We start from the raw sequence: 26,453 nt of genomic DNA on the forward strand, positions 1-26,453 counted from the left end.
CATTAGGCCGGTATCAGTTTTTAAAGAATTTTATTAATTTATAATGCAAGAAAAAAATTGCGTTTGAAAACATGTGATAATTCATTATAAAAAAATACGCAAAATAACATTTTAACAGAAAACGTTGGTGCAAAAGTTTACCTTTTGCTGCTAATTACAAAGGTGAATTATTCCATGTGTAAAAATCAAAATTTTGGTATGCAAATTGTAGCTATTAGTACGGCATGAAATTACATGGAAAATAAGAATTGGTTATAATTTCTATACGTGTCATCGATCCATTTTCTTTCTCTAACATGTCTATTCTGTTAAATAAGCAATATGCCTTGGAATGACCTTTGTAAGTTTATTGAATTCAAACCTATAGCAAATGCTAGTGTTTTCAGAAGCAACTCTGCCACCAAACTGGTAAACACGCTACACTATACCAATAAAACACATCTCCAATATCAACCAAATGCTTATGGAACACAGCCAAACATCAATTTTATTTTTATTTCGATAAGCAAAACTCGTGTTTTTCGCACTCATACATACACATTTTTGCCAACGCACACACATGTGCATTCAGCGAATGAGCATCTGTCAAACTGGTGGAGACCACCTCACACACATGCACACACAGAATATTGTATCTCTGTGGGTGAAGAATATACACACAATACAATTGAGAACCATTGAGAGAATTTAAGCTAAATAACACAAGAGAGTGGAGAGGCAAATTCCTTTTTTTTGGAGTCTGATGTGTATACTACCATGGTTTTCATGCTTTATTTTACAATTTGCTAGGCATGTGGTAATTTTTTCTTAACCAGAGACGGGGAGTAATTATTTCAAAATATTCCTCTGACATATTCAGTTTGCTAGTCATACAGAAAAGTTCTTTTAAGTTGGTTCACATTAAGTCAGCGCCACTGTAAATATTGTACCTGTGTTTGTGTACACACAATACTCAATAAATGTGTGAGCGAGTGAGAGCACATGGATGTGTGCGTGAGTAGGAAAAAAGAAGAAGAAGAACGCAAAAAATAACCAAAATTAAGGTTAACACAAAATACATTGCAGTCCGCTAAAAGATTTTGGGTGCAAAACTTTGAGGAGGATATTTGTAATAAAAATACAAAAAGGAGAAGTGAATAAAAAAATAGAGAAAAACCTCAGAAAAAGCAAATAAATTTTCACACACCAAATCATGGATTCTGCTGGGAATAATCGTTATGAACTTTTGTTCATGGACGAAGATATTAGTGATCCATTAGATAATATTGTTGCCAAGAAGAAAAAGCAGGTTAAGACTGCTGCTGCTACGGCAACAACGGCGGCGGGAGGCCCTGCTGCTGGAGCCACTGGTAATAAGACAACGAACAAAGGCCAGGCTACCAATCCGAATGCCAAGAAATCGACCAACCAAGCTGAAAAGGAAAATAAGCCCATGAACAGGAATGATAGCAAGAAACCTGGTGGAGCTGTAGCCCCAGGTGGTGGCTCGGGTAAACAAGGTGGGGCTGTTGGTGCTGCTGCTGGTGGCGCTGGCGCCAATCGCAAACGCAATAACGGTGAGGCTGTGTCAGCACGTGAAGGTGGTCAAGGGCAACAACAACAACGCAATGTCAACTTTAGACAACAAAATGGAGAAACACGTGAACAACGCAATAACCGTCGTAACGTGCGCCAAGGAGGCGAGAACAATGCTGGAGGCGAAGGTGGCCAACAATTTAACAATCGTGGTGATCGTCCACCACGCGATCGTGCCCCTCGCAATCGCAATTTCGAGGGAGGCAATCGCAAGCGTGAATTTGATCGTCAATCTGGCTCGGATAGAACTGGTGAGTAGCAGTTTTTTTTTTGCACACTTTGCCATTCCTAGCAATTTTTACAGGCTGTATGTCTCCTCTACTGGAGATCAAATTTCCCTCCAATAATAAAATAAACATTTATGAAATATTTCGATAACATTTGTCAAACTAGACTCAAAATGTTTTTTCAAGAAAAAAAAAAACAGGCATGGCATGGGTAACAATGAGGAATAACAAAACCTCAAAAACGCAAAAAGAATAGCAAAACATATGGGGTTTGGTTGTGTGCGCACACCGCTTGTACACCGCCTTGGTAGTTGTAGCTTATTCGCTAGCAACAATCATGGTGCCGATGATGAGGTGATAAGAGCGAGAACCACACCAAGCCGAACAGCGATGAAACCACCATCAAGAAGTGGGGTTAATGGCACTCAGTACAAAAAGGCTATGATCGCAAGCAATAACCATGCTCGATTGTGTCCCCACCACCACACCAAGAGCAATCATAAGAAGAGATAGAACACAAGAAAAACCATGCAATATTTTCGAAGAACTGCCCCCGCTCGAAAATACCCCATTGGCGCAAGTGGGTAGTAGTGGGGGAGGCACAAAAAGAAATAATTTTGGTTGATATGGTTCTATCTATCTACCCTACCTGCCCACCACCACAATTCTATTCCTCACTTGTGCTATAGTGTTTCTTCTCCTGCCCATCATGTCGCCGCTTCCATGATCATTCATAGTGATCCATAGAAAACAAAAATGTGTGAATTTCCGTTGATACATTTCCCAACAAATCTTCCTGAAAAAAAGTGTTAAACATTTTGTTTGCCATTTTCTTTGAAATCTTTTTTTTTTTTTGGAAAAAAATGTGATCGCCATTTGAAAGCGAATCAAAATGAAAAAGAAATCACATACAAAATATGCATACATGTGTTTAAAAATAGTCTGTCTTTTCCACACTACACACACTCTTTACACGGTATTCGTCCGTCGTTGTAGTCTTTCATTCTTGACGACTGACTAGCCGCCGTCTCGCGCGCAATGAGGAGGAAAACAAAACAACTGCCTCTTGAGACAGAGATGATAAAGTTTTGCTGTCTACCTACATACTCTATGTATGATGTAGTTTACCTCTGAAAGAAAGGAATACTTGTTTTCGTTTTTTGGTACATTTTTATGTGATGCGTAGTATTTAAAAACGAACACTAACTACACTCCGCAGTATAAAATTATCAATATTTGCAAATTATGTCTTTATATATATTGTAAGAGATATCAGTACAAAAAGAGGGGGTTCTGAAAATTAGGTTGAAGACAGGTTTAATTAAGATTGAAAAACTTATGGAGGAGTGGTGGTGAGAATTTTGTATGTAAGGCGGGAATGCTGCTAACCATTGCTCCCCGGGGGTTTTGAAAATTAGGTTGAAGACATGCAGAATTGGTTTAAGGTGGAAAAACGTATGGACGGCTAGTTAGAATTCGGTATGCAAGGCGGGCAATGCATTGCTAACCATTGCTCCACGGAGGTATTTAATCCGAAAAGGTGGATTTTCCCCTTGTAAGAAAGCATACTTTTTAATGACATATTAATTTTGAAAATACTTTGAAAATTCTTTCTCAGGGGTCAAATATCTGTATATGTTTTAAATCGATGTTTCATACAAAACCTCAGAAATTTATTAATCAATTCGCTAGGACAAAGAAAAACCCCAACATCAATATCGATGGTAGATCAGAATACATTTTTCTTCCTACACATACATATAGCATACAATATACAAAACTAATAGTATCGTATTGAAACTATTAAAGGCAAATTGCGATAAACCTAATCCAGAAAATATAACACGAAAAAATGAGACTTTCGTATATTATTAGAGAAAAATATGGTGATTTTCACTAGTTTCCCATGAATTTGAAGCAAATTTGTGATAAGATTAAAACTTTAATTGAATTAACATATAACCATATTCACAGTGTCTTAATGTGGTCAAATTTGTCTAAACTTATTGTCATTATTAGACCTCGATTTAAAAATTAAAAAATTATGGAAATTGGGAGTGGTGTATTTTTAATGAAAAATAATAAAAAAAAACTAAGAAACTGTTAATTTAAAAGATAATTTCATCCCTGTGGATCGAAAACCTTTGTTGTTATTTAATAGCTTCCCCCATTCACTAGCATAATTTATTTAAATTTAAAATATTTATATATTCTGAAAAAAGTATTATTAAACTTTTATATGAGACATTAATTGAATATCGTAAAAAAATATTTTCATTTCATTTATTAAGATATCAATACAAAGGAATCCACTAAAGGCCTATTATACATGTATTTTTTGTCTTCAATCACGAAAATTATCGATCCAATTAAGTTTTAATTGAAATGTCTTCAATCACAGAAATGATAGCATCAACCACCACACATAAAAAAGAAATTTCACGAAAAGTTTTCCAATTAAAATTTTGACTTTTAAAATACATTCAATTAAAAATTTGATTGAAATTTTTTAATTGAAACAAAAACTAATAGAATTAATTTTTTAATTGACCTTCAATTAATTTTTTATTTGATACTATCATCATTTCTATAATTGAAGACATTTCAATTAAAAAATTAATTTCGTGATTGATTTTTGTTTCAATTAAAAAATTTCAATTATATTTTTAATTGAATATATTTTAAAACTAAAAATTTTAAGTTGAAAATTTTTCGTGAAATCACAAAAAAATTATTTTTGTGTGCAAGGTCAATTAAAAAATTAATTGTTCCAATTAAAATTGATTTTTGATTCAATTAAAAAAAAATGTTGAACCAATTAAATTATTATATAATATTTGTTTATCTGTGTAGAATAGAGTTTTTAATATGTTCCTAAAAAATATCCCTAAAAAATAATAATATTTCGGCAAAATAATGGGGACTAATCTAATTTCTATTTTCACAGAAAAAAAACTTCACGAAAAATTTTCCAATTAAAGACATAATTGAGTTTTAAAAAATATTATAAAAAAATTAAAATGAAACCAAAAATTTTTTTATTCATTTTCAATTATTTTTTAAATTGATTTTCAACTAATTTTTTAATTGATGCTATCATTTGTGTGATTGAAGACATGTGTTAAAAGGGATTTTGTCGATTGGAAAATGATAATTTGAAGTTATACCAAAATTGAACCAATTTAAGAATTTTTGTAAATAATTTAATATTAATTAAAAATTAACTCAATAAAAAAAATAACTTCCCTCACTAGCCTTGAAATAGGCCGTAGTCAAAATGATGAAGAATTCAAAAGGATGAAAGGAAAATTAATTGGTAGAATTACTTGGTACATTAATTTTTGATGTTTAAAAGTTAATAAAAATTATCATTTAAACCATCACATATAGTTTTTCATCTTTTAATTTCAAAATTTCTTTAATTTTTTTTTCATTTGTTTAAAATACGCTATTCGCAATTTCCATATTTTTTTTTAATATCCCAACTTTCATAACATTGTACTGTGTAAAGCTTTGATTATTTTCCAAATAGTTTGAATTTAAATATTGAAGTTGATCAAATGTTGTAATAAAGGAGTATATCTAAAAATAATCCAAGTAAATTGAATGGTCACTTTCGTTGTATGGTTTAAATAATCTCTAATAAGTATTGAAAATTGTTATACCAAACAAATTTAGGTTCTATAATAAAATTTAATTAATATTTTATATTATACAAAAGATTTCAGTAAGGGTAAAGGATACGGCCGAACTATGATCTATGCTTTGTATGAGCGTTTATATGTTTGGGATATAGATTTTTTTTAGTTCATCCAAGCCGCATTTGTCTTGCAGTCGCCCTAGATTCTCTTCGCGCTCTGACCAATAATAATATCGAAAAAGTATCAACGCTTGTTAAAAGTTGGTATTTCAGAATTCAATTAACCACCGCTTAGTCTATATGTACTAGAAACTCAAATCGCTGAGGTTGAAATTTGTATTACATTTGAAATGTGGTATGGTCACACTAGGCAAATATTTGCCCAAAATGAGTGTCGACTTTTTTCACGAGCACTTTCGAAATATCTGTATACCATGTTTTTGGAAAATACTCTTATCGTGATGTAATATTTTCAAAAACGTTTGCTGTGTTTGTGGTGGGCTACGAATTCTTTTTCGATTTCGGTCAAATATTTGCCCAGTGTGACGACCGTACTGTAAGACTTTAAGCTACACAAATTAAATCTAATAGATTAAAATGTTTAGAGCTGAAAACGTAGATGTGAGAGATGGTTGGTGTGAGGTGAACACTATGTGAATTGTTCGTGTAAATAATTAATACTATAATCATACAATTTCATTCGATAAACTGTTAGTAAATTTGAATATAGGCATTAAGGTTTAATTATATATGAAAATAATGTTCAGCCATTTTGCGATATTCAGATTTATATGAATTAATTTCGAGGTATTCTAGGACTTTAGCATATTTCAAAAACGAGATATTCCAGGACTTTACCATATTTCAATTTTAATTTCTTATTCGATTGCCCTATATTGCCAAAATTTTTGGTTAAGAAAGTTAAGAAAATATTGCCAAATAAAATTTTGCGATTTACCATACCGACTATATGGTAGATGAGAATCGGGCCGATTTTTATAAATTGTGATAATAAAGAAAGCAATCGAGAGATGGTTATGTTGGGTTAGTTCCATCGAGATTTTCTAGGACTTTAATGCAATTTCAATTTGAACTTCTTATTAAAGAGGATTATATTGCCAAAATTTTTATTTTTCTATGTTTTATGGTTAAGAAAATATGAGATAATTTTTGGGCCTAATTTCCGAATTTTGGAATCGGGACGAATGAATAAATTTCTCTTTATAACGAAAAAAATCGAACTTTGACAAAAATTCAATTTGAACTTCTTATTCAATTGCACTATATTACCAAAAATTTTTTTGTTTCAAGTTAAGAAATTATTGCCAAATAAATATTTTGGTATTTACGATTACGAATATAGCCTAACCAGGAGGATTTTTATAAATTGTGATGCGATTTCAATTTGAACTTCTTTTTCAAGAGGATTATTTATATATTGCCAAAATTTAACTTTATATGTTTTAGGGTTAAGTAAAAAGCGCCAAATAAAATGAATTTTTGGCCTAATTTACTAATATCGGAAATTTCAATAATGAAATTTCCTACCCAAAAATAGTTATGAATCAGAAATTAATTCTTTATGCATTCCCTCGGAGTTTATTAGTGTCATAGATTCTGTTTTGAATTCTGATGTCATGTTAAAATCTGTAAATGATTTCAAATCAAATTCGAGATTTACGAATACCATATATATGTTAAAAAAATCAATGAAATTCCTAATATGGAATATTCAAATCTTGATTTTTCAACCGAAAAAATCTATGATTGGGGAATGTCTCCAAAAAATTGAGTTCTGGTGGAATTCTAGAATTTCAAAATGATTTGAAATTGGTATTAAAAATAAAGAATAAATTCTATTAGAAATAAATGTATAAATGAAAATTTCATAATTTAATTTTTAGCCACATGTTTATAGGAAATTTATGTCAGAAATCAAATTTTCATTTTGTTTAAAATATTATTCCCCCATCTACCGATATTCGGAATCGCAGTTGGCTAAAATTTACTTTTCTTACAGCGAAAAAATAGATATACTTGCGTACATAAACCCAATTCTAATTTGATATTCTCATAAAAGAGAACTATATTGCATGTTTTAAGTTTGTAAGCTTTAGGATTAAGAAAATATCGCCAAACAAAAATTTTACGGTTTACCATTCCGAATATCGGAACATGGGGGATTACCATTTTTTTTTTTTGTTGAAATGAAAATGTTATTCCATAGTAGATTTTACCTCAGTAGTCTTAATGATTTTTAGTTAGTTCGATGGACCTCTTATCAAAAACATTAGAAAAGTGTTACCTTTTGGTACCACCAACAAAACCAAAAACAGAAGACAATTTTCCCCAAACCTAACATCGTTTGGATGCGCGCGCGTATTATTTTGTCATCTCTTATGGCGCACACACTACACATTATTCTGGCTCATACTCGTTGGCTATATTTACACATGCCGCGAAATCTATTAGTAGTGTGTTCTCAACGAATTGAGAAGCCACATTTTTTTATCGTATTTCTTCCCCACCTAATGCTTCTCAGTCACCTCACCTAACCGCACACACCGAGTCCACCATATTGTATGTATATTCAGTTTTATTTTTTATTTTTCTTCTTTTTATAAAGATCAATTTTGTATTTGAAACGAAAGTGAAGTAGATAAAGAAGACAAAACGCAATACAAAAACGATCGAACGAACAACGGTCGGCCACACGTTAGGTAGGTAGGAACATTAACACACAAAAAAAATTCAGTGATGAAAACGAAAGTGACGTATGATGACAATGTTATCATTTTACAGGCATTTTGAACGTTTATCATATCTATTTACAATTTAGTATGTCATCATTTTCACTACTGTTTTGATTTGATATTAAGCTAATTGATATCACTCTGGTATGAACCAGAGATTTAAAAAAATATGATACACACCCACCAGGGAGAGGGTTTAATTACCATAACCGGCAATGGTTTAAAGAAATCGATCATTCTATTGGGCTTTTGTATGAGAATGAAGAAAAAAGTGGGAACAATTTAGGAAAATAAGCAAAAATTTCGACAAACTTTTCTATAGAAATAAAATTTTGAGAAAATTTCCTATAGAAATAAAATTTTGCGAAAATTTCCTATAGAAATAAAATTTTGAGAAAACTTAGTATAAAATTAAAATTTTGAGAAAATTTTCGATAAGAATAAAATTTTGAGAAATTTTTTTTAGAAAAAATTTCTATAGAAATACAATTTTAAGAAAATTTTCTATAGAAGTAACATTTTGAGAAATTTTTCTATAGAAATGCAATTTTGAGAAAATTTTCCATAAAAATAAAATTTTGAGAAAATTTCCTATAGATATAAAATTTTGAGAAATTTTTCTATAGAAATGCAATTTTGAGAAAATTTTCTATACGAATAAATTTTTGAGAATATTTTCTATACAAATAAAATTTTGAGAAAATTTTCTATAGAAATAAAATGTTCACAAAATTTTCTATGAAACAAAATTTTGAGAAAATTTTCTATAGAAATAAAATTTTAACAAAATTTTCTATAGAAATAAATTTTTGAGAAAAGTTTCTATCGAAATGAATTTTGAGAAAATTTTCTATAGAAATAAAATTTTAAAACATTTTTTATAGCAATAAAATTTCGAGAAAATTTCTAATAGATATAACATTTTGATAAAATTTTTTCAATTTGGGAAAATAAGCAAAAATTTTGAGAAAATTTTCTATAGATATACAATTTTGAGAAATTTTTCTATAGAAATAACATTTTGAGAAAATTTTCTATAGAAATAAAATTTTGGGAAGATTTTCTATAGAAATAAAATTTTCTATAGAAATAAAAGTTTGGGAAAATTTTCTATAGAATTAAAATTTTGAGAAAATTTTCTGTAGAAATAAAATGTTGATAAAATTTTCTATAAAAATAAAATTTTGTCAAAATTTTCTATAGAAATAAAATTTTGTCAAAATTGTCTATAGAAACCAAGTTCGACTTTCAGAGTTATTAAGCGCTTAACATAGAATCAAGCTACATTGTTTGATAAGAGAACAAGCAGAGTTTCGGCCCTGGCTTTTGGGCTCAATAGCTTTAGATTACTGGCTGACCTGGAAAACGTTAACTTAAGCAGTTTGTTAATGTTTTTGGAGCAATCTGGTTGGTTCCACAAAAGTAAATAATAGATTAGGTTCAGTGGTTAAGACTAGAAGTGCCCATATGTAATAGGTACTTTTAGTTAAATGTGGTATCACAATGGACTGAATAGTCTAAGTGAGCCTGAAATTTAATCGGGCTGCCACTTTAACCTAACCTAACCTTTGGGCTCAAATGCTAAAATTCCAATTTCTCATAATTTCTTCCAATGCAAATTCCATTGCAATTTTTTCTTCATACTTTTAATATATATATCTATATATATAAAATTCAAATTATGTTTGTTTATTTGTTTGTTTGTTTGTTTGTTTATTTGTATGTTCCGGGTTGGCGCGAAAACGGCTGAACCGATTTACTTGAAACTTTCAGAGATCGTGGGGGGCACTCATGTGCTGAAAATAGGGTACCTCATTTTTTGACATATGGTCGCGGAGAGGAACCTCCCCTTTGTCCGACTTTTTGAAAATTAAACCAAACTTGACCGATTTGCACGAAGTTTTCAGGGATAGTAGGGGGTGATCCCTAGACAAAGATTCGCAATTTTTTTTTTTTCGAAATTTGATCGGGAGGGGGTACCTCCCCTTAAGCGACTTTTTGTTTGTTTGTGTGGTCCGAGTTGGCTACGAAACGGCTGAACCGATTTACTTAAAACTTTCAGAGATCGTAGGGGGCGTTCATGTGGTGAAAATAGGGTACCTCATTTTTTGACACCTGGTCGCGGAGGGGGACCTCCCCTTTGTTGGACTTTTTGAAATTGGGACCAAAGTTGACCGATTTGCTTGAAATTTTCATTGAAGGTTGGGGTTGGCATCTAGACAAAGATCCGCTACATTATATTTCGATATTTGGTGGCGGAGGGGGGCCTCCCCTTTGTTCGACTTTTTTTAAAGTACAGTGAAAAAACTAAAATTCTCTTAATTATCTGAGATTTACAGAGAACATGTGATGAGGTTATGGAATTAATATGGGGTACCCGATGATTTCATATGTGGATGGGGAGGGGGACCTCCCCCTTGCCCTACTTTTTGAAACTTGGAACAAAATTATGCGATTTGCTTGAAATTTTCATTGAATGTTGGGGTTGGCATCTAGACAAAAATCCGCTACATTATTTTTCGATATTTGGTCGGGGAGGGGGACCACCCCTTTGCCCGACTTTTTTTTAAAGTACAGTGAAAACAAAACTAAACTCCCCCGACTGAAATTTTACGGAAAAATGGGTGAGGTTATGAAATTTATATCAGGTTCCTGATTTTTTAATAAAAATAAAAGGGCATAGGGAGACATCCGCTTCTCTTAAGTACATGCAGAGAAACAATTAAACTTTACCGAGTTACTTGAAATTTACAGAGCACTTTGAAGAGATCGTAACCTCCGTCAACCGTAATAGTTGATACCTGATTTTGTGATATTTGGACGGAAGAGAGGCCGCCCCTTTAGGCTTATAATTTGCTTGACATTTTCTGGGACGTTTACAAAAGATACGCTTTTCGACATTTGGTCGGGGAGGAGGCCCTCCTCTAAAACTGCAAAAAAAAATTAAGTTTTCTTGAAATTTACAAAAGCAGTGGGGGAAGGTTATGAACGAAGAGGCAACCTTCCTTGCCCCACACTTGAAGGAAAGTTTCAAGAATTTTCAGGGAAGGTGAGGGGTGCTATTCACTACGGTGTTTGTCGATATTGTATCGGGGAAAGTGACGTCCCTTTAAAACAATAGAGCAAAATTTAAACATCGCCGATTTACTTGAAATTTACAGGGAACGTGGGAGGAGGTGATTAAATTTATACATGATTTTTAAATTAGTATATGATTTTTCGATATCTGGTTAGGGAAGGGGAAAATTGAAATAAACTTTGTCGATTTACTTCGATAGAATTTATAGGAACCATTGAGTAGTTGCGAAATTAATATAGGGTACGTGATAGTCCGATATCAGGTCGGAGTGGAGCGAAGGTGGGGGAGGGTTCCCTTTTGTCCGTTTTTTTTTCTTAAGTTGAAAGTAGAGGGTTGTCCGTAAATGGTAACTCGGTACATAATTTTATGATTTTTGCACAGGCTTCTGCCAGACTTCTTTTTAGTAAAGAACTTAAATTTACATGAAATTGGCAGCCAACGTATAGGGTGCATCATTTTCCAACATTTTAGCAAATGTTAATGTGGTAAAATTTTTTACTACTTTTGCTTTTTCCGATTTATTGGATGGGAGACAGTAATTCTTTGTATGTTATAATAGAGTGCTTAATTTTCAGCTATGTTGAGGAGAAGGATACCTTTCCTTGACAAACCACACTTAAAATTCACAAGAAATATACAAGATTGTCCAACTACTTGAATACAGAACATTATTAAAAAAATTTGGAGGAAAGGGCACACCCTCTCCCGCCGTATTTGTACCTATAAACGAAAAATCAAGTAGTCCGTTTTGTTTAGAAGAATTGAAATCTTTTCGAATTTGTTTTCAGCACGAAGGATATAGTTGACTAAGTTAACGCAAAATGTTCCTCCAAATACGCTTCGGAAGGCGCAGCGAAGCGGGCCGGGTTACGCTAGTATAAAAATAAAATTCCTATCAGATTTTATAATCAATACAGTGGTTTTGTCTATACTATATTTAATTGTGGGTAGGTGGTAGTTATAATTCCAGTTCAGAATATATACTATAGATTAAAGTATAATTCTTATAGATGACCTTGTTGTTAATTATTGAAAGCAAGCGAATTTGTAAATCTGTAAACAACAACAGCAAAAAATTTTCTATAAGTGTGGTCAGGCGGCAATGATGATCATGATGATGATTCAATGTTTAAATGTATACAAGCATTTTGTTTATATAAAAATTTCAATTATTTTGAATATATATAAACAACATAATTCTTTACAATACGTATTTATTTCTTATTATAACATTATCGCAGTATCGAAATCACACACAAATTTCGATGCGTTTGGGTATCTAATACAACTAAGACATCACTATTTACCATAGTTAAGTTAAAATAAATTCCATTATTAATGCTCAAAAGAATTATTTGGATCCACATTAATTTCGTGATTGAAGACAAAACATTATAAAGATATACCTAATATTTAACAATTTTCCATAGATGTATTGAAATCTCCCTAGTTTCCTAATAATCCCATTCTTTTTTTTTAATTTTATTATATTATTTATTATATTTTATTTATTTTTGTTGTTTACTTTTTTATTTAATTTTTTTTTTTTTTTATTTAATTATTATTAATTTGAAATCCTTCCCATTTTTCCCCCAAATATTTCTATAAATTTTGTTAGCTTTTTATATTTATTTATTTTTTTTTACTTTGTTTTTATTATTTTCATTATTTACAATTTTTTCGTTTATCCCCACACCCCTATTAATATTGTCTATTCGAACGTTAAATCTGCACCTTTTACAGGTGTTAAAGCTGTTGACAAACGTGATGGCGCTGGCGCTCACAACTGGGGATCCGTTAAGGAAACTATCGAAGATGTCAACAAGAGCAATTCCGAAGATAATGGCAATACAAGTGCTGCTGAAAAGGGTGATGAATCTGGCAATGAACAGGCAACTGAACAAACTCCCGCTGAAGAGGAAGTTAAGGAATTGACTTTGGACGAATGGAAGGCCCAACAGCAACAACGCGCTAAACCACAATTCAATATTCGCAAAGCTGGTGAAGGTAAGTGTAGCAGTTTTTTTGTATAGTACAAAAGAATATGTTAAGTAAATTATTTCAATGTGAGGGAGGAGAAAGAAAAAGAAACCCTATCGATTTAAAAGAAAAACAACGAAAAGACCTAAGGGTGGCTGTGGTAGGCGCTGTAATTAAAATATGTAGGCCCACTAGACAAATATGACAAAGGGGAAAATTATGAATGTCTTTGTTACAGTCGTTTTTTTTTTTTTTGGAAAATCTCAGCCCATGACATAAGGGTAAAATACAAGTAGCATTGGCATATAACAAAAGTTCATCGTTTTTTATGGTCAAGGAGAAGGAGCATCAACCTATGTTCGGCTGAATTTTTCAACTAATCGAATTTTTGTCGACTAATCGATTTCTTATGATTTTTCAAAAGAAAAAAAATAATAATAATGTCTGTCATAGTTAGGACAAAATTTTTCCTTTATGCTTAGTTCAAAGTTCGTTCGAATATCGACCGCGGTTGCCATCGTGCCAAAAATATCTACCAAAATTTGAAGAAAATTTTACCAAAAATCTACCATATAAAAAAAATTTTAGCAAAATTTTATTTCCATAGACAATTTTAGCAAAATTTTATTTCTATAGAAAATTTTAGCAAAATTTTATTTCTATAGAAAATTTTCGCAAACCTTTATTTCTATAGAAAATTTTTGCAAAATTTTATTTCTTTAAAAAATTTTTGCAAAATTTTATTTCTATAAAAATTTTTGCAAAATTTTATTACTATAGAAAATTTTTTCAAAATTTTATTTCTATAGAAAATTTTGTCAAAATTTTATTTCTATAGAAAATTTTAGCAAAATTTTATTTCCATAGAAAATTTTAGCAAAATTTTATTTCTATAGAAAATTTTAGCAAAATTTTATTTCTATAGAAAATTTTTGCAAACCTTTATTTCTATAAAAAATTTTAGCAAAATTTTATTTCTATAGAAAATTTTGTCAAAAATTTATTTCTATAGAAAATTTTAGCAAAATTTTATTTCTGTAGAAAATTTAAGCAAAATTTTATTTCTATAGAAAATTTTGTCAAAATTGTATTTCTATAGAAAAATTTTGTCAAAATTTTATTTCTATAGAAAACTTTTGCAAAATTTTATTTCTATAGAAAATTTTTGCCAAATTTTTTCTGAAGAAATTTTTGTCAAAATTATAATTTGATAGAAAATTTTATAAAAATTTTATTTCAATTATTATGTCATAGTAGCCCAAATACTTGATAGTTATAAATCTCGGCTAATTCTTTTCAACATCAGAAATCCTAACGTTCAGATAGTGATATAAAGACTGGTCTCATTCTTTACCATCTTATAGTACCGCGTGTTGTATTCAATTTCAATACACAACACGGCTGAAGTATTCGTATAAAGGAATATCATGTACCAAATTAGAAGTCATCTAATACCAAATTCCTCATAGAGCTATATTTTTGAAAATCGAACCAACAAGTCAGAGCTATACATAGTCTCATTTTTTTACCAAGGAAAAAATCGGAGGAAGTCTAAAAAATAATTGAGCCTTCACAAGGCTATATTTTTGATTATGGAACCCCACCTAATCCAAATTGAAAAACATTCGTATCTTTGTACAAATCGAACCTAAATTGCATAAATGATGGCTTAAACTATGTGACATTCCATTTGTTAGACCTAAATCAATATATAGACAAAGTCTGATAGAAAATCGCAACATCTAACCTAAATTCCGATAGATTTTTCCCGAAACTCAACGTGTCATTTTACCTTGAAGATTTATATCCAAAATTTCATGTGAAGGTCCAGTAAAATTTGAAAAGTGAGTGATGAGCTTTATGTTATTTCCAATCACTCGTCTCGAATATAGTTGGTATTAACCCAGCAAACATTGGTAACATTGGTGAAAAACTGCCTACCAAGAGATTTTTTGCCATATCCACAGTAATACTATATGCATGACAATAATTAGCTATCATCAACGGATGATTTTGGTTCCCATAATTCAGAATGTTATGAGTGCTAGGCTACCATCCATAGGGCATGTCCTTGCAAAAGTTAATAAAATTTTCATTTAATAAAAATTGGTTACCAATTTTGGACTAAGTTACCTTTAAAATTATTTAGTAATACGTTTTTTGCTGGACAATATCAAATATTAGGCCAGTGTAAACATAGCCTAGGGCCGAGACTTATAATTAGTCCCAAACACACACGCACACAACTCATTTTGAATTTTTTGTTCACTTGTTTTTCTTGTATTTCCAGGTGAGGACACTACCAAATGGAAGAAAATGGTTGTTTTGAATAATACCAAGGTTGCCGGCAAGAAGGGAGGCAATGAAAGCGAAGAAGAACTTGAATATGACCCTGCCATGTATCCCCAACGTGTTGGAAGACAACAACGCGTCTTGGACATTCAATTCAATTTCAATGATGGTCGTCGTTTGGGTGGTTTCGGTGGCCGTGGACGTGGAGGTCGTGGTGGTCCACGCAATAACAATGCCGGCGGCGGTGCTGGTGCTGGTCGTGGTGGTGATGCTCCAGCTGCTGGTGAAGCTCCAGCCGGTGGTGGCCGACCACGTTTTGAAGGAGGCAATCGTGGTGGCAATGCCGGTGGTAATCGTGGTGGTGCCGGAGGTAAACGTCAATTTGGTGGTGACAAACAAAATGCTGCTCCCAAAGTAAATGATGAACGCCAATTCCCAACATTGGCTTAAATTTCCTCCCGCCTCACATTGTCTCAAATAAAAAACAAAATAATAACAAAAAAAAGAGGGAACAACAACCTTCTCCTAAAAGTAACAAAATACATAATATAAAAAACCCCCCTCAAAGCTAGTGTGTGTGTGATGAAAGGATGCAACATCAATTTTAGCAGCAGCAGGAGCACTACTAATAACTTTACCACACACACTACTCGTAATAAATTTAAGAAGAATTCAAATGCCGTCGCAGGGAAGAATTAATGTAATGAAAAAAAACAAGAAAGCAGAATATGAAAGAAGAAGGAGAAAAAAATAGTGTTAGAGAACTAATGTTTTTTTTTTATTATTTTCAAGCCAAAATAAACAAGTCATTTAAAATTAGTGTAAACCACACTCCATGAAATACAGACAGACAGAAAACAACAAAACGAACGCTACTCTCTCCCATTTATATAGGAAAAAAAAACCAAATTGTATCAACTCCTTGTTATCCTTAAACAAAACAAAGCCCCTTCCGAATTTTTCCTCCCTCTACAAATACACCACACACCACTACACCTTTCAAAAACACTTTTTTTCAAATGAAAATTAAAAAAAAAAAAATACATGCCAACTCAAGCAATAATAAACTATGGTGTACTACTATTACTAATATTACAACAAAAAAACCCCTTGAACTCTATTATAAATGTCCGATATTTTCTTTTTATTTTTATAGAATACATTATTATTATTATTATTTTTAAGAGTTTTGTTTATTTGTTATTACAGAGAGAATTTTGGAAAACAGTATTGGGTTATATAAAAATATATATATAAATATATAGAGGGGTATTTCGAAACTGGGCCACATTGGATCCTTGTAATAAAACATAAACAACACACACATGCATATATAGAAATATACAAAAACAAAAAAAAAACAAATTAAATTTTCTGGGAGCCTTCTATGTAAAATGAATGAATAGATCCAAAGACGATCTATACTGAAGAAACGTAGATATTCTTGAGGAAGGGGCGGCAGGAGTCTAACAGGTTTTTTTCTTTGTAATAAATTGGAGAGCTATAGGTGTTTAAAAAGATTGAATTTTTTTTTAACAAATAAAGACTGTTTCAAAGATCAAGAGGATCTTTACAAATAAAATTCTTTGTTTTTCTTCTTTATTAGAAATGTGAGGGGAAATGTAATAAGGTCGGTTGGTCGGTCGGCCGGTTCTCATCATAAAAACAAAATTGAAAAATTAACTGAGGCCTTTCGATTATCTAAAAATTAAAAACTCCCAAGAATTTTTCTAACTATGATGTTGCCCAAGAATTTCAGGAAATATTTAAGAGAGCAAATGGACTTGCTAATTGTTTTAAAAGGGCTACCTTGTTTTGAGCTTTTGTCGTCTAGTCGCAACTAAAGTGGCTTACTTTTTGGTTTTAACATGCAAAAAAAAAAAAGCATTTATAGAAAAAAAATTCATGAATATAACCTAAGAATATACTTTCCAGGAATAGAGCTGTGCTCTCCTCCCCCTTCTCTCTATATATATCTTCGTTTGTTTACCCATCTCCTCTCTCCCAAGCACCTACCAAACGTGAAAATTAAATTTCAATATATTTTTCCTTACAAAAAACGTATAGAAATATACATACATACAATTTAAGAAATTGAATAACATATATTTTGACGTACTTTTAAAATTAAGATTTTATTGATTTTTCTTTTTTTTTTTTTTTGATTTATAATCTAAACTTACTTTTTATTATAAATTCAAATTTTAAAATGTATAATCATACATACTATATTACAAAGAAAAACTAAAATTAAATTTTAAGTACAAAATTTTAGACTAAAAAAAAGCCAAAACATCTATTTTGTTTCAATTATTTTACATTTTTTGTTGTTGTTTGTTTTTCATTTGGAACTAAAAAGAAATTTTAGAAATGAAAAATTTCAATTCAAATTAAAAAAGGAAACACTAACAATCAACACAGATGGTTCCACAATATTAAAATACATTTCTATATTTCCAATTAAAATTTTAAAATTTAAAAAAAAATGTATTTATAATCTTATAAAAATATTTTATAATTAATTGTCAAGCGGTGGTTTCTGCATTCTGAAAAAATCCAGTTTTTCCATTCATCCAATAAATAATTTTGTTCCAACTCCTTCAGGTGGAAGAAAAAAAGCAATGGGCTTGATATTGCTTTAGAAAAGGCTCTTCTGTAGGACGATATTACGCAGAATTCAAATATTGGATATATTCACACTTCATCCAACAATTCCAATTTAGTAATGCGATCAATATCTCATTAAAGGATTACACCAACCACGGTTACCACAGTTGATAGAACTATACCAAAAATGGTAGATTTTTTAATGTTCGATAGAGTGGTAGAATTTTTGATGGTTTGCTAGATTTTGCAATAAAATTTTGACAAAATTTTCTATAGAAATAAAATTTTGACAAACTTTTCTAAAGAAATAAAATTTTGACAAACTTTTCTAAAGAAATAAAATTTTGACCAAAAAAAATTCTATAGAAATAAAAATGTTGAAAAAAAATCTATAGAAATAAAAATTTGACAAACTTTTCTACAGAAATAACATTTTTACAAAAAAAATTCTATAGATATAAAATTTTGACAAAATTTTTTATAGAAATAAAATGTTAACAAAAATTGTTCTATAAACATAAAATGTTGACAAAATTTTCTATAGAAATAAAATTTTGACAAACTTTTCTAAAGAAATAAAATTTTGACAAAAAAAATTTATAGAAATAAAATTTTCTATAGAAATAAAATTTTGACACAATTTTCTATTGAAATAAAATTTTGACAAAATTTTCTATAGAAATAAAATTTTGACAAACTTTTCTAAAGAAATAAAATTTTGACAAATAAAATCTATAGAAATAAAAATTTGACAAAAAATTTTTTATAGAAATAAAATTTTGACAAAAAATTTTCTATTGAAATAAAATTTTGACAAAATTTTCTATAGAAATAAAATTTTGACAAACTTTTCTAAAGAAATAAAATTTTGACAAATAAAATCTATAGAAATAGAATTTTGACAAAAAATTTTCTATAGAAATAAAATTTTGACAAAATTTTCTATAGAAATAAAATTCCTGACAAAATTTTCAATAGAAATAAAATTTTGACAAACTTTTCTAAAGAAATAAAATTTGACAAACTTTTCTATAGAAATAAAATTTTAGCAAAAATTTTTCTATAAACATAAAATGTTGACAAAATTTTCTATAGAAATAAAATTTTGACAAAAAAAATTATATAGAAATAAAATTTTGACACAATTTTCTTTTGCAATAAAATTTTGACAAAATTTTCTATAGAAATAAAATTCCTGACAAAATTTTCCCTACAAATAAAATTTTGACAAACTTTTCTAAAGAAATAAAATTTGACAAACTTTTCTATAGAAATAACATTTTTACAAAAAAAAATTCTATAGAAATAAAATTTTAACACAATTTTCTATTGAAATAAAATTTTGACAAAATTTTCTATAGAAAGAAAATTTTGCAAAAAATTTTCTACAGAAATAAAATTTAGACAAAAAAAATTTTCTAAAGAAATAAAATTACCAACCACGGTTGGTAGAACTCTACCCAAAATGGTAGATTTTTTTAATGTTCTGTAGATTGGTAGGATTTTTTATGGTTTGGTAGATTTTGCAATAAAATTTTGGCAGAATTTCCTATAGAAATAAAATTTTGACAAATTTTTCTATAGAAATACAATTCTTGACAAACTTTTCTACAGAAATAAAATTTTGACAAACTTTTGTAAAGAAATAAAATTTTGACAAACTTTTTCCAAAGAAATAAAATTTTGACAAACTTTTCTAAAGAAATAAAATTTTGACAAAATTTTCTATAGAAATAAAATTTTGACAAACTTTTCTACAGAAATAAAATTTTGATATTTTCTACAGAAATAAAATTTTGACAAAATTTTCTATACAAATAACATTTTGACAAAAAATTTTCTATGGAAATAAAATTTTAACAAAATTTTCCATAGAATTAAAATCTAACAAAATTTTCTATAGAAATAAAAAATTGACACAATTTTCTATTGAAATAAAATTTTGACAAAATTTTCTATAGAAATAACATTTTGACACAATTTTCTATTTAAATAAAATTTTGACAAAATTTTCTATAGAAATAAAATTTTACCAAAAAATTTTCTATAGAAATAAAATTTTGACAAAAAATGTTCTAAAGAAATAAAATTACCAACCACGGTTGGTAGAACTCTACCAAAAATGGTAGATTTTTTCATGTTCGGTAGATTGGTAGGATTTTTGATGGTTTGGTAGATTTTGCAATAAAATTTTGACAAAATTTCCTATAGAAATACAAATTTGACAAAATTTTCCATAGAAATAAAATTTTGACAAAATTTTCCATAGAAATAAACTTCTTGACAAACTTTTCTATAGAAATAAAATTCTTGACAAACTTTTCTATAGAAATAAAATTCTTGACAAACTTTTCCATAGAAATAAACTTCTTGACAAACTTTTCTATAGAAATAAAATTCTTGACAAACTTTTCTAAAGAAATAACATTTTGACAAACTTTTCTACAGAAATAAAATTTTGACAAACTTTTCTAAAGAAATAAAACTTTGACAAACTTTTCTAAAGAAATAAAATTTTGACAAACTCTTCTAAAGAAATAAAATTTTGACAAAATTTTCTATAGAAATAAAATTTTGACAAACTTTTCTTCAGAAATAAAATTTTGACAAAATTTTCTATAGAAATAAAATTTTGACGAACTTTCTAAAGACATAAAATTTTGACAAACTTTTACAGAAATAAAATTTTGATATTTTCTACAGAAATAAAAGTTTGACAAAATTTTCTATAGAAATAAAATTTTGACAAGCTTTTCTAAAGACATAAAATTTTGACATCTTCTATAAAATAAAATTTTGTCAAAAAATTTTCTATAGAAATAAAATTTTGACAAAATTTTCTATAGTAGTAAAATTTTGACAAAAAATTTTCGATAGAAATAAAATTTTTACAAAATTTTCCATAGAAATAAAATTTTAACAAAAATTTCTATAGAAATAAAATGTTAACAAAATTTTCTATAGTAGTAAAATTTTGACAAAATTTTCTATAGAAATAAAATTTGGACAAAATTTTCTATAGAAATAAAATTTTAACAAAATTTTCTATAGAAAAATTTTGACAATTTTTTTTACCAAAATTTTCTATAGAAATAAAATTATAACAACTTTTCTATTGAAATAAAATTTTGACAAAAAATTTTCTATAGAAATAAAATATTGACAAAAAATTTATAGAAAATTTTGACAAAAAAATTTCTATAGAAATAAAATATTGATAAAAAATTTTGTATAGACCCGTGTAAAAATTGAGAGATCTAATCATGTCTAATAATATCAAAGTATATATAATTATATCTGCTCAGATATGGTTGTAGATATAAATAGATCTACGGAGATATGTTATGTATAGTGCTATATATGATTAGATCTGATTCAAGATCTCATTATATATGTTGTTATATCTATTTATATCAGTCATATCTGGTAAGATCTAATTATATATCTTCATATATGACATCATATCTAATTATATATACTATATATAGCTCCATATATAATTATATATATCGCATTAAATCATGAACCAGCTGTGTAACACGGATAAAAAATATTTGTATATGTTTGTGTGTAAAAATAATGTGTTTGTTACGAGAATACTAACGTGATATACTTGGTTACAAGCACGTATGTTTGGTCGCACATCAAAACAAGTGGTGAACATAACCAAACAATCTTTATATGTTGTGACAGTTTCAAGAAACCCTTTTAAATATCATTTTGAAGTGTCTTCATAAAATGCTTAACTTTCAGACACAACTGTCTTTTTGTTTTCAAAAATGTCACCCCATAACTATCACCATTAGCAACGCCTGTTGTTATTAAATTTGAAAAAAAAAAATTATATCAAATATTTGATAATGCGAGTTTCATATTTTTATTTCATTTAAAATCTCATTTTTCGAGGAAGATAAAGGAGTATGAGAAGGTAAGTTTATTGTTTTGTTCCTATTTTTATATATTGAATATTTTCTCTGTTTTAGGAGGATGAATTTGTGGTAGTCCAGGAAAAGATTAAAAGATGACAGCGGAGCAACGTAAAGATTTGTGACCAGGCCATCCGAAGTTGCGATAGAAGGAAGTATTATCCGATTTCAAAAAGAATACAAATTTGGAGATGATTTGGATTGTGAACCGGATACATTCCCGTGCAATTTTTCATAGTATGGTATTTGGAGCTTCGCACAAACCATTCAATGCAGCGCTGGTTTAAATTATTGGGTACGAGAAGCAAATTTTGGTAATTATATGTATTATTTGCAAATATATCTTTAAATATGTTAGACTGATAATTCTTCTGTATATTTTATATTTTTCAGAGTTTTCATTCCGAGTAGCCAAATAAAGGAATTACGAGACTCATTTAAAGAAATGTTTGCAGAGAGCAATGTACAAACGCCTTGGGAAATTTAAATGCCAGAACCCTTGGTGGCTATGTATATATATTTTGTTTTTGCTGTTGTTGTTTTTTTTTTTAATTCGTAGACTTTTATACCTAGACATATATATAATGTACATATGTTTGATCCAACTTATAATATTAAATACTCTTTTTATTATAAAAACATAAAATAAATCTTTTTTTATTAATTACTGTAATTTCACTAATTTTGGAAATTTGTAGATAAAATTATATATAATTAGATATATTAACATCTAATTATATCAAATTAGATATAATTAGATGTGGGCCAAATTTGAGATCTGGTCAGATCTAATTCCTTTAGAATTAGATCTGATCAGATATTACCATTTTTCGGATCTGTCCAGATCTGCCTACATATACTATCATATCTAATCAGATATGGCAGGAGATCTAATAATATCTGGCCAGATCAGGAGATCTAATAATATCTGGCCAGAATTTTTACACGGGGAAATAAAATTTTTACAAAAATTTTTCTATAGAAATAAAATTTTGACAAAAAAATTCTATAGAAATAAAATTCTGTCAAAAAATTTTCTATAGAAATAAAATTTTGTAAAACAAGACTTTTTTCGTAAAATTTTCTTCAAAATTTGGTAGATTATTTTTGATTGATTATTTTGCAAATATGGACTAATAAAGTGAGATCCATAGCTTCCTGCTTTGGTCTATAGGGAACCTGAGACTAAGATTTTTGTACGAAAAAGTACGGGAGAACGGTTATCTGATTAACTTCCTGAAGCTAGTGTTTATATGAAGTCATGGCAAAAATTAAAATGCAGGGGGGTCAGTCTGTCAAGGTTTGTAAAAGAATTTATTGAAACGGTTCCAATTAAAGACATCAATTATTTCGTGACAAAAGCAGAAACAAAAATTATTTTGAATTGATATTTCCATCCGTTTCTAGCCTAAAGAACGTAGTTTAAGAAGTTTTTCCATTGCAGAATAAGGTTTGCGCCTTATAAACAAACACTCATGTAAGAGTTACTTGTTTTAAATCCATAAACAAAAAGACTATTGTAGATAATCTCTTCCGGTAGTTGAAGAAATACAGACTTAAGCTTTAGCTTTTTTTCTTTGCGTAGAAGCCACTTTTGCTTTACTTTTTTTTTAATATCCATGGATCGCTTGATGAACATAAACAAACTGATAAATTGATGAAATTTGTTTTGTTTAGAAACTGGATGGTTTATATATTTTTGTAAACAAACCTTGTTGTAAACGAAATAATAAACATTTTTTCATGTCAAGAATAAAAACTTATAGCCGAAAATGTTGAGATTTTGTGAGATTTTCTCTTAACGCTGTAGTTGGTAGTGTTAGATTCATTATGCGACCTCCAGACAAAAAGTTTTTCCGAACGGAATGTCTGTGCTTGTAAAGAATCTTACAGTGGGTCCAATCGATACGAATTGTCGGCAATGAGTAAATAATCGACAAATGTTTTATCGATCCCATAAACATGCATCAGTGTCGATTATGCCTTCGGACTTAACTTATAATGTGGCCAATATATAGGATATGTTCGACACGACCCTGTCGTCCGGATAAATTTATACGTCTGTGCATTATGCATTAAAACTCATATGATTACGAGTGCTTCAACATTTTGTCGACACTGGTCCATTTTCTCACAGGCCATGGACATAACATTCATTGGCATGAAGTAAAAGTACATTATATGTGATATCATAATGGGGAATCAACCATGTTTGGTCAATTTTTTGTAATTATTATGAAAAAAATGTTTTTTTTTTTCGAAATAGTTTATTATTTTGGATTTTTTTAGATTAATTCCTAAAAGGGCTTTTAAGGTTTCTAGGAATTAATAAAAAAAACTATGTAGGTCGTACAAAATCCAGCAATTTAGAAATATTTTATTTCATTTTAGAACTTTATTTATTATTTTATGATCACTCCTAATAGCGACAATTTATTTGGGTGTTAAATATCGCTTGAATTGTAAATGTGTCGAAGTTTTAAATAGTTTTTGCTTGCACCAATAAGAGAAAGTATAGAATGACCCAAACCGAAAATTTGTCAAAATTTTATTTCGATAGAAAATTTTGTCAAAATTTTATTTCTATAGAAGACGATTTTGTCAAAATTTTATTTCTATAGAAAATTTTCTCGAAATTAGAAAATTTTGTCAAAATTTTATTTTTGAATATTTGTCAAAGTTCTATTTCTATCGAAAATTTTGTCAAATGTTTATTTCTATCGAAAATTTTGTCAAAATTTTATTTCGATAGGAAATTTTTTCAAAATTTTATTTCGATAGAAAATTTTTCAAAATTTTATTTCTATTGAACATTTTGCCAAAACTTTATTTCGATAGAAAATTTTGTAAAAATTACACATCGATCAAAATTTTGTAACAATTTTATTTCGATAAAAAATTTTGTCAAAATTTTATTTCGATAAAAACTTTGTCAAAATTTTATTTCGATAAAAATGTTTCTAAATTTTATTTCTATTAAACATTTTGCCAAAATTTTATTTCGATAGAACATATTGTCAAAATTTTATTTCTATAAAAAATTTTGCCAAAATTGTATTTCTATAGAAAATTTTGGTAAAAATTTTATTTCTATAGAAAATTTTGTCTAAATTTTATTTCGATAGAAAATTTTGTCAAAATTTTATTTCGGTAGAAAATTTTGTGAAAATTTTATTTTGAAAAAATTTTCTACAGAAATAAAAATTTGACAAAATTTTCTACCTATAGAAAATTTTTTCACAATTCTATTTTTATAGAAAATTTTTTCAAAATTTTATTTCTATAGAAAATTTTGTCAAAATTTTATTTCTATAGAAAATTTTGTCAAAATTTTATTTCTATAGAAAATTTTCTCAAAATCTTATTTCGGTAGAAAATTTTGTCAAAATTCTATTTCGATAGAAAATTTTGTCAAAATTTTATTTCGACAAAAATTTTATTTCGATAAAAATTTTGTCAAAATTTTATTTCGATAGAAAATTTTGTCAAAATTTTATTTCGGTAGAATATTTTGTCAAAATTTTATTTCGGTAGAAAATTTTGTCAAAATTATATTTCTATAGAAATTTTTTTTTAAATTTATTTCAATAGAAAATTTTGATCAACATTTTATTTGTATATAAAAATTTGTTAAAATTTTATTTCGATAGAAAATTTTGTCAAAATTCTATTTCGATAGAAAAGATTTTATTTGTATAGAAAATTTGATAAAATTTTATTTCGATAGAAAATTTTGTCAAAATTTTATTTCGATAGAAAATTTTGTCAAAATTTTATTTCGATAGAAAAACATTTTATTTGTATAGAAAATTTGATAAAATTTTATTTCTATAAAAAATTTTGCCAAAATTGTATTTCTATAAAAAATTTTGGTAAAATTTTTATTTCTATAGAAAATTTTGTCAAAATTTTATTTCGATAGAAAATTTTGTCAAAATTTTATTTCGGTAGAAAATTTTGTGAAAATTTTATTTTGAAAAAATTTTCTACAGAAATAAAAATTTGACAAAATTTTCTACCTATAGAAAATTTTTTCACAATTCTATTTCTATAGAAAATTTTTTCAAAATTTTATTTCTATAGAAAATTTTGTCAAAATTTTATTTCTATAGAACATTTTGTCAAAATTTTATTTCTATAGAAAATTTTCTCAAAATCTTATTTCGGTAGAAAATTTGTCAAAATTCTATTTCGATAGAAAATTTTGTCAAAATTTTATTTCGATAAAAATTTTGTCAAAATTTTATTTCGATAGAAAATTTTGTCAAAATTTTATTTCGGTAGAATATTTTGTCAAAATTTTATTTCGGTAGAAAATGTTGTCAAATTTTTATTTCGGTAGAAAATTTTGTCAAAATTTTATTTCTATAGAAA

General features: G+C 28.4%; 2 protein-coding genes and 1 long non-coding RNA gene across 4 annotated transcripts in view; 2 read left to right on the top strand and 1 right to left on the bottom strand.

Annotated features, from left to right (window-relative positions):
• Positions 1-26,453, bottom strand: part of vas (ATP-dependent RNA helicase vasa) — a 68,603-nt gene that overhangs the window by 34,502 nt on the left and 7,648 nt on the right. The gene's annotated exons all lie outside the window — the stretch shown is intronic.
• On the top strand, positions 876-17,128 carry vig (vasa intronic gene). Of its 2 annotated transcripts, none has more exons than XM_075293876.1 (3): positions 876-1,826; positions 13,027-13,281; positions 15,545-17,128. In XM_075293876.1, the coding sequence occupies exons 1-3, from the start codon at positions 1,193-1,195 to the stop codon at positions 15,994-15,996; spliced, it is 1,341 nt and encodes a 446-aa protein (XP_075149991.1). In that variant the 5' UTR covers positions 876-1,192; the 3' UTR covers positions 15,997-17,128. The 2 variants fall into 2 exon arrangements, with proteins under 2 accessions (XP_075149991.1, XP_075149990.1); XM_075293875.1 differs by having other exon boundaries at positions 882-1,826; positions 13,018-13,281.
• On the top strand, positions 21,381-24,677 carry LOC142224066 (uncharacterized). The gene is made up of 3 exons (XR_012719016.1): positions 21,381-22,081; positions 22,137-22,393; positions 22,473-24,677. It is a non-coding gene; the product is annotated as an uncharacterized LOC142224066 (long non-coding RNA).

This window comes from Haematobia irritans, chromosome 2, assembly GCF_050003625.1.
Source record: "Haematobia irritans isolate KBUSLIRL chromosome 2, ASM5000362v1, whole genome shotgun sequence".
NCBI classification, from domain to species: Eukaryota; Metazoa; Arthropoda; class Insecta; order Diptera; family Muscidae; genus Haematobia; species Haematobia irritans.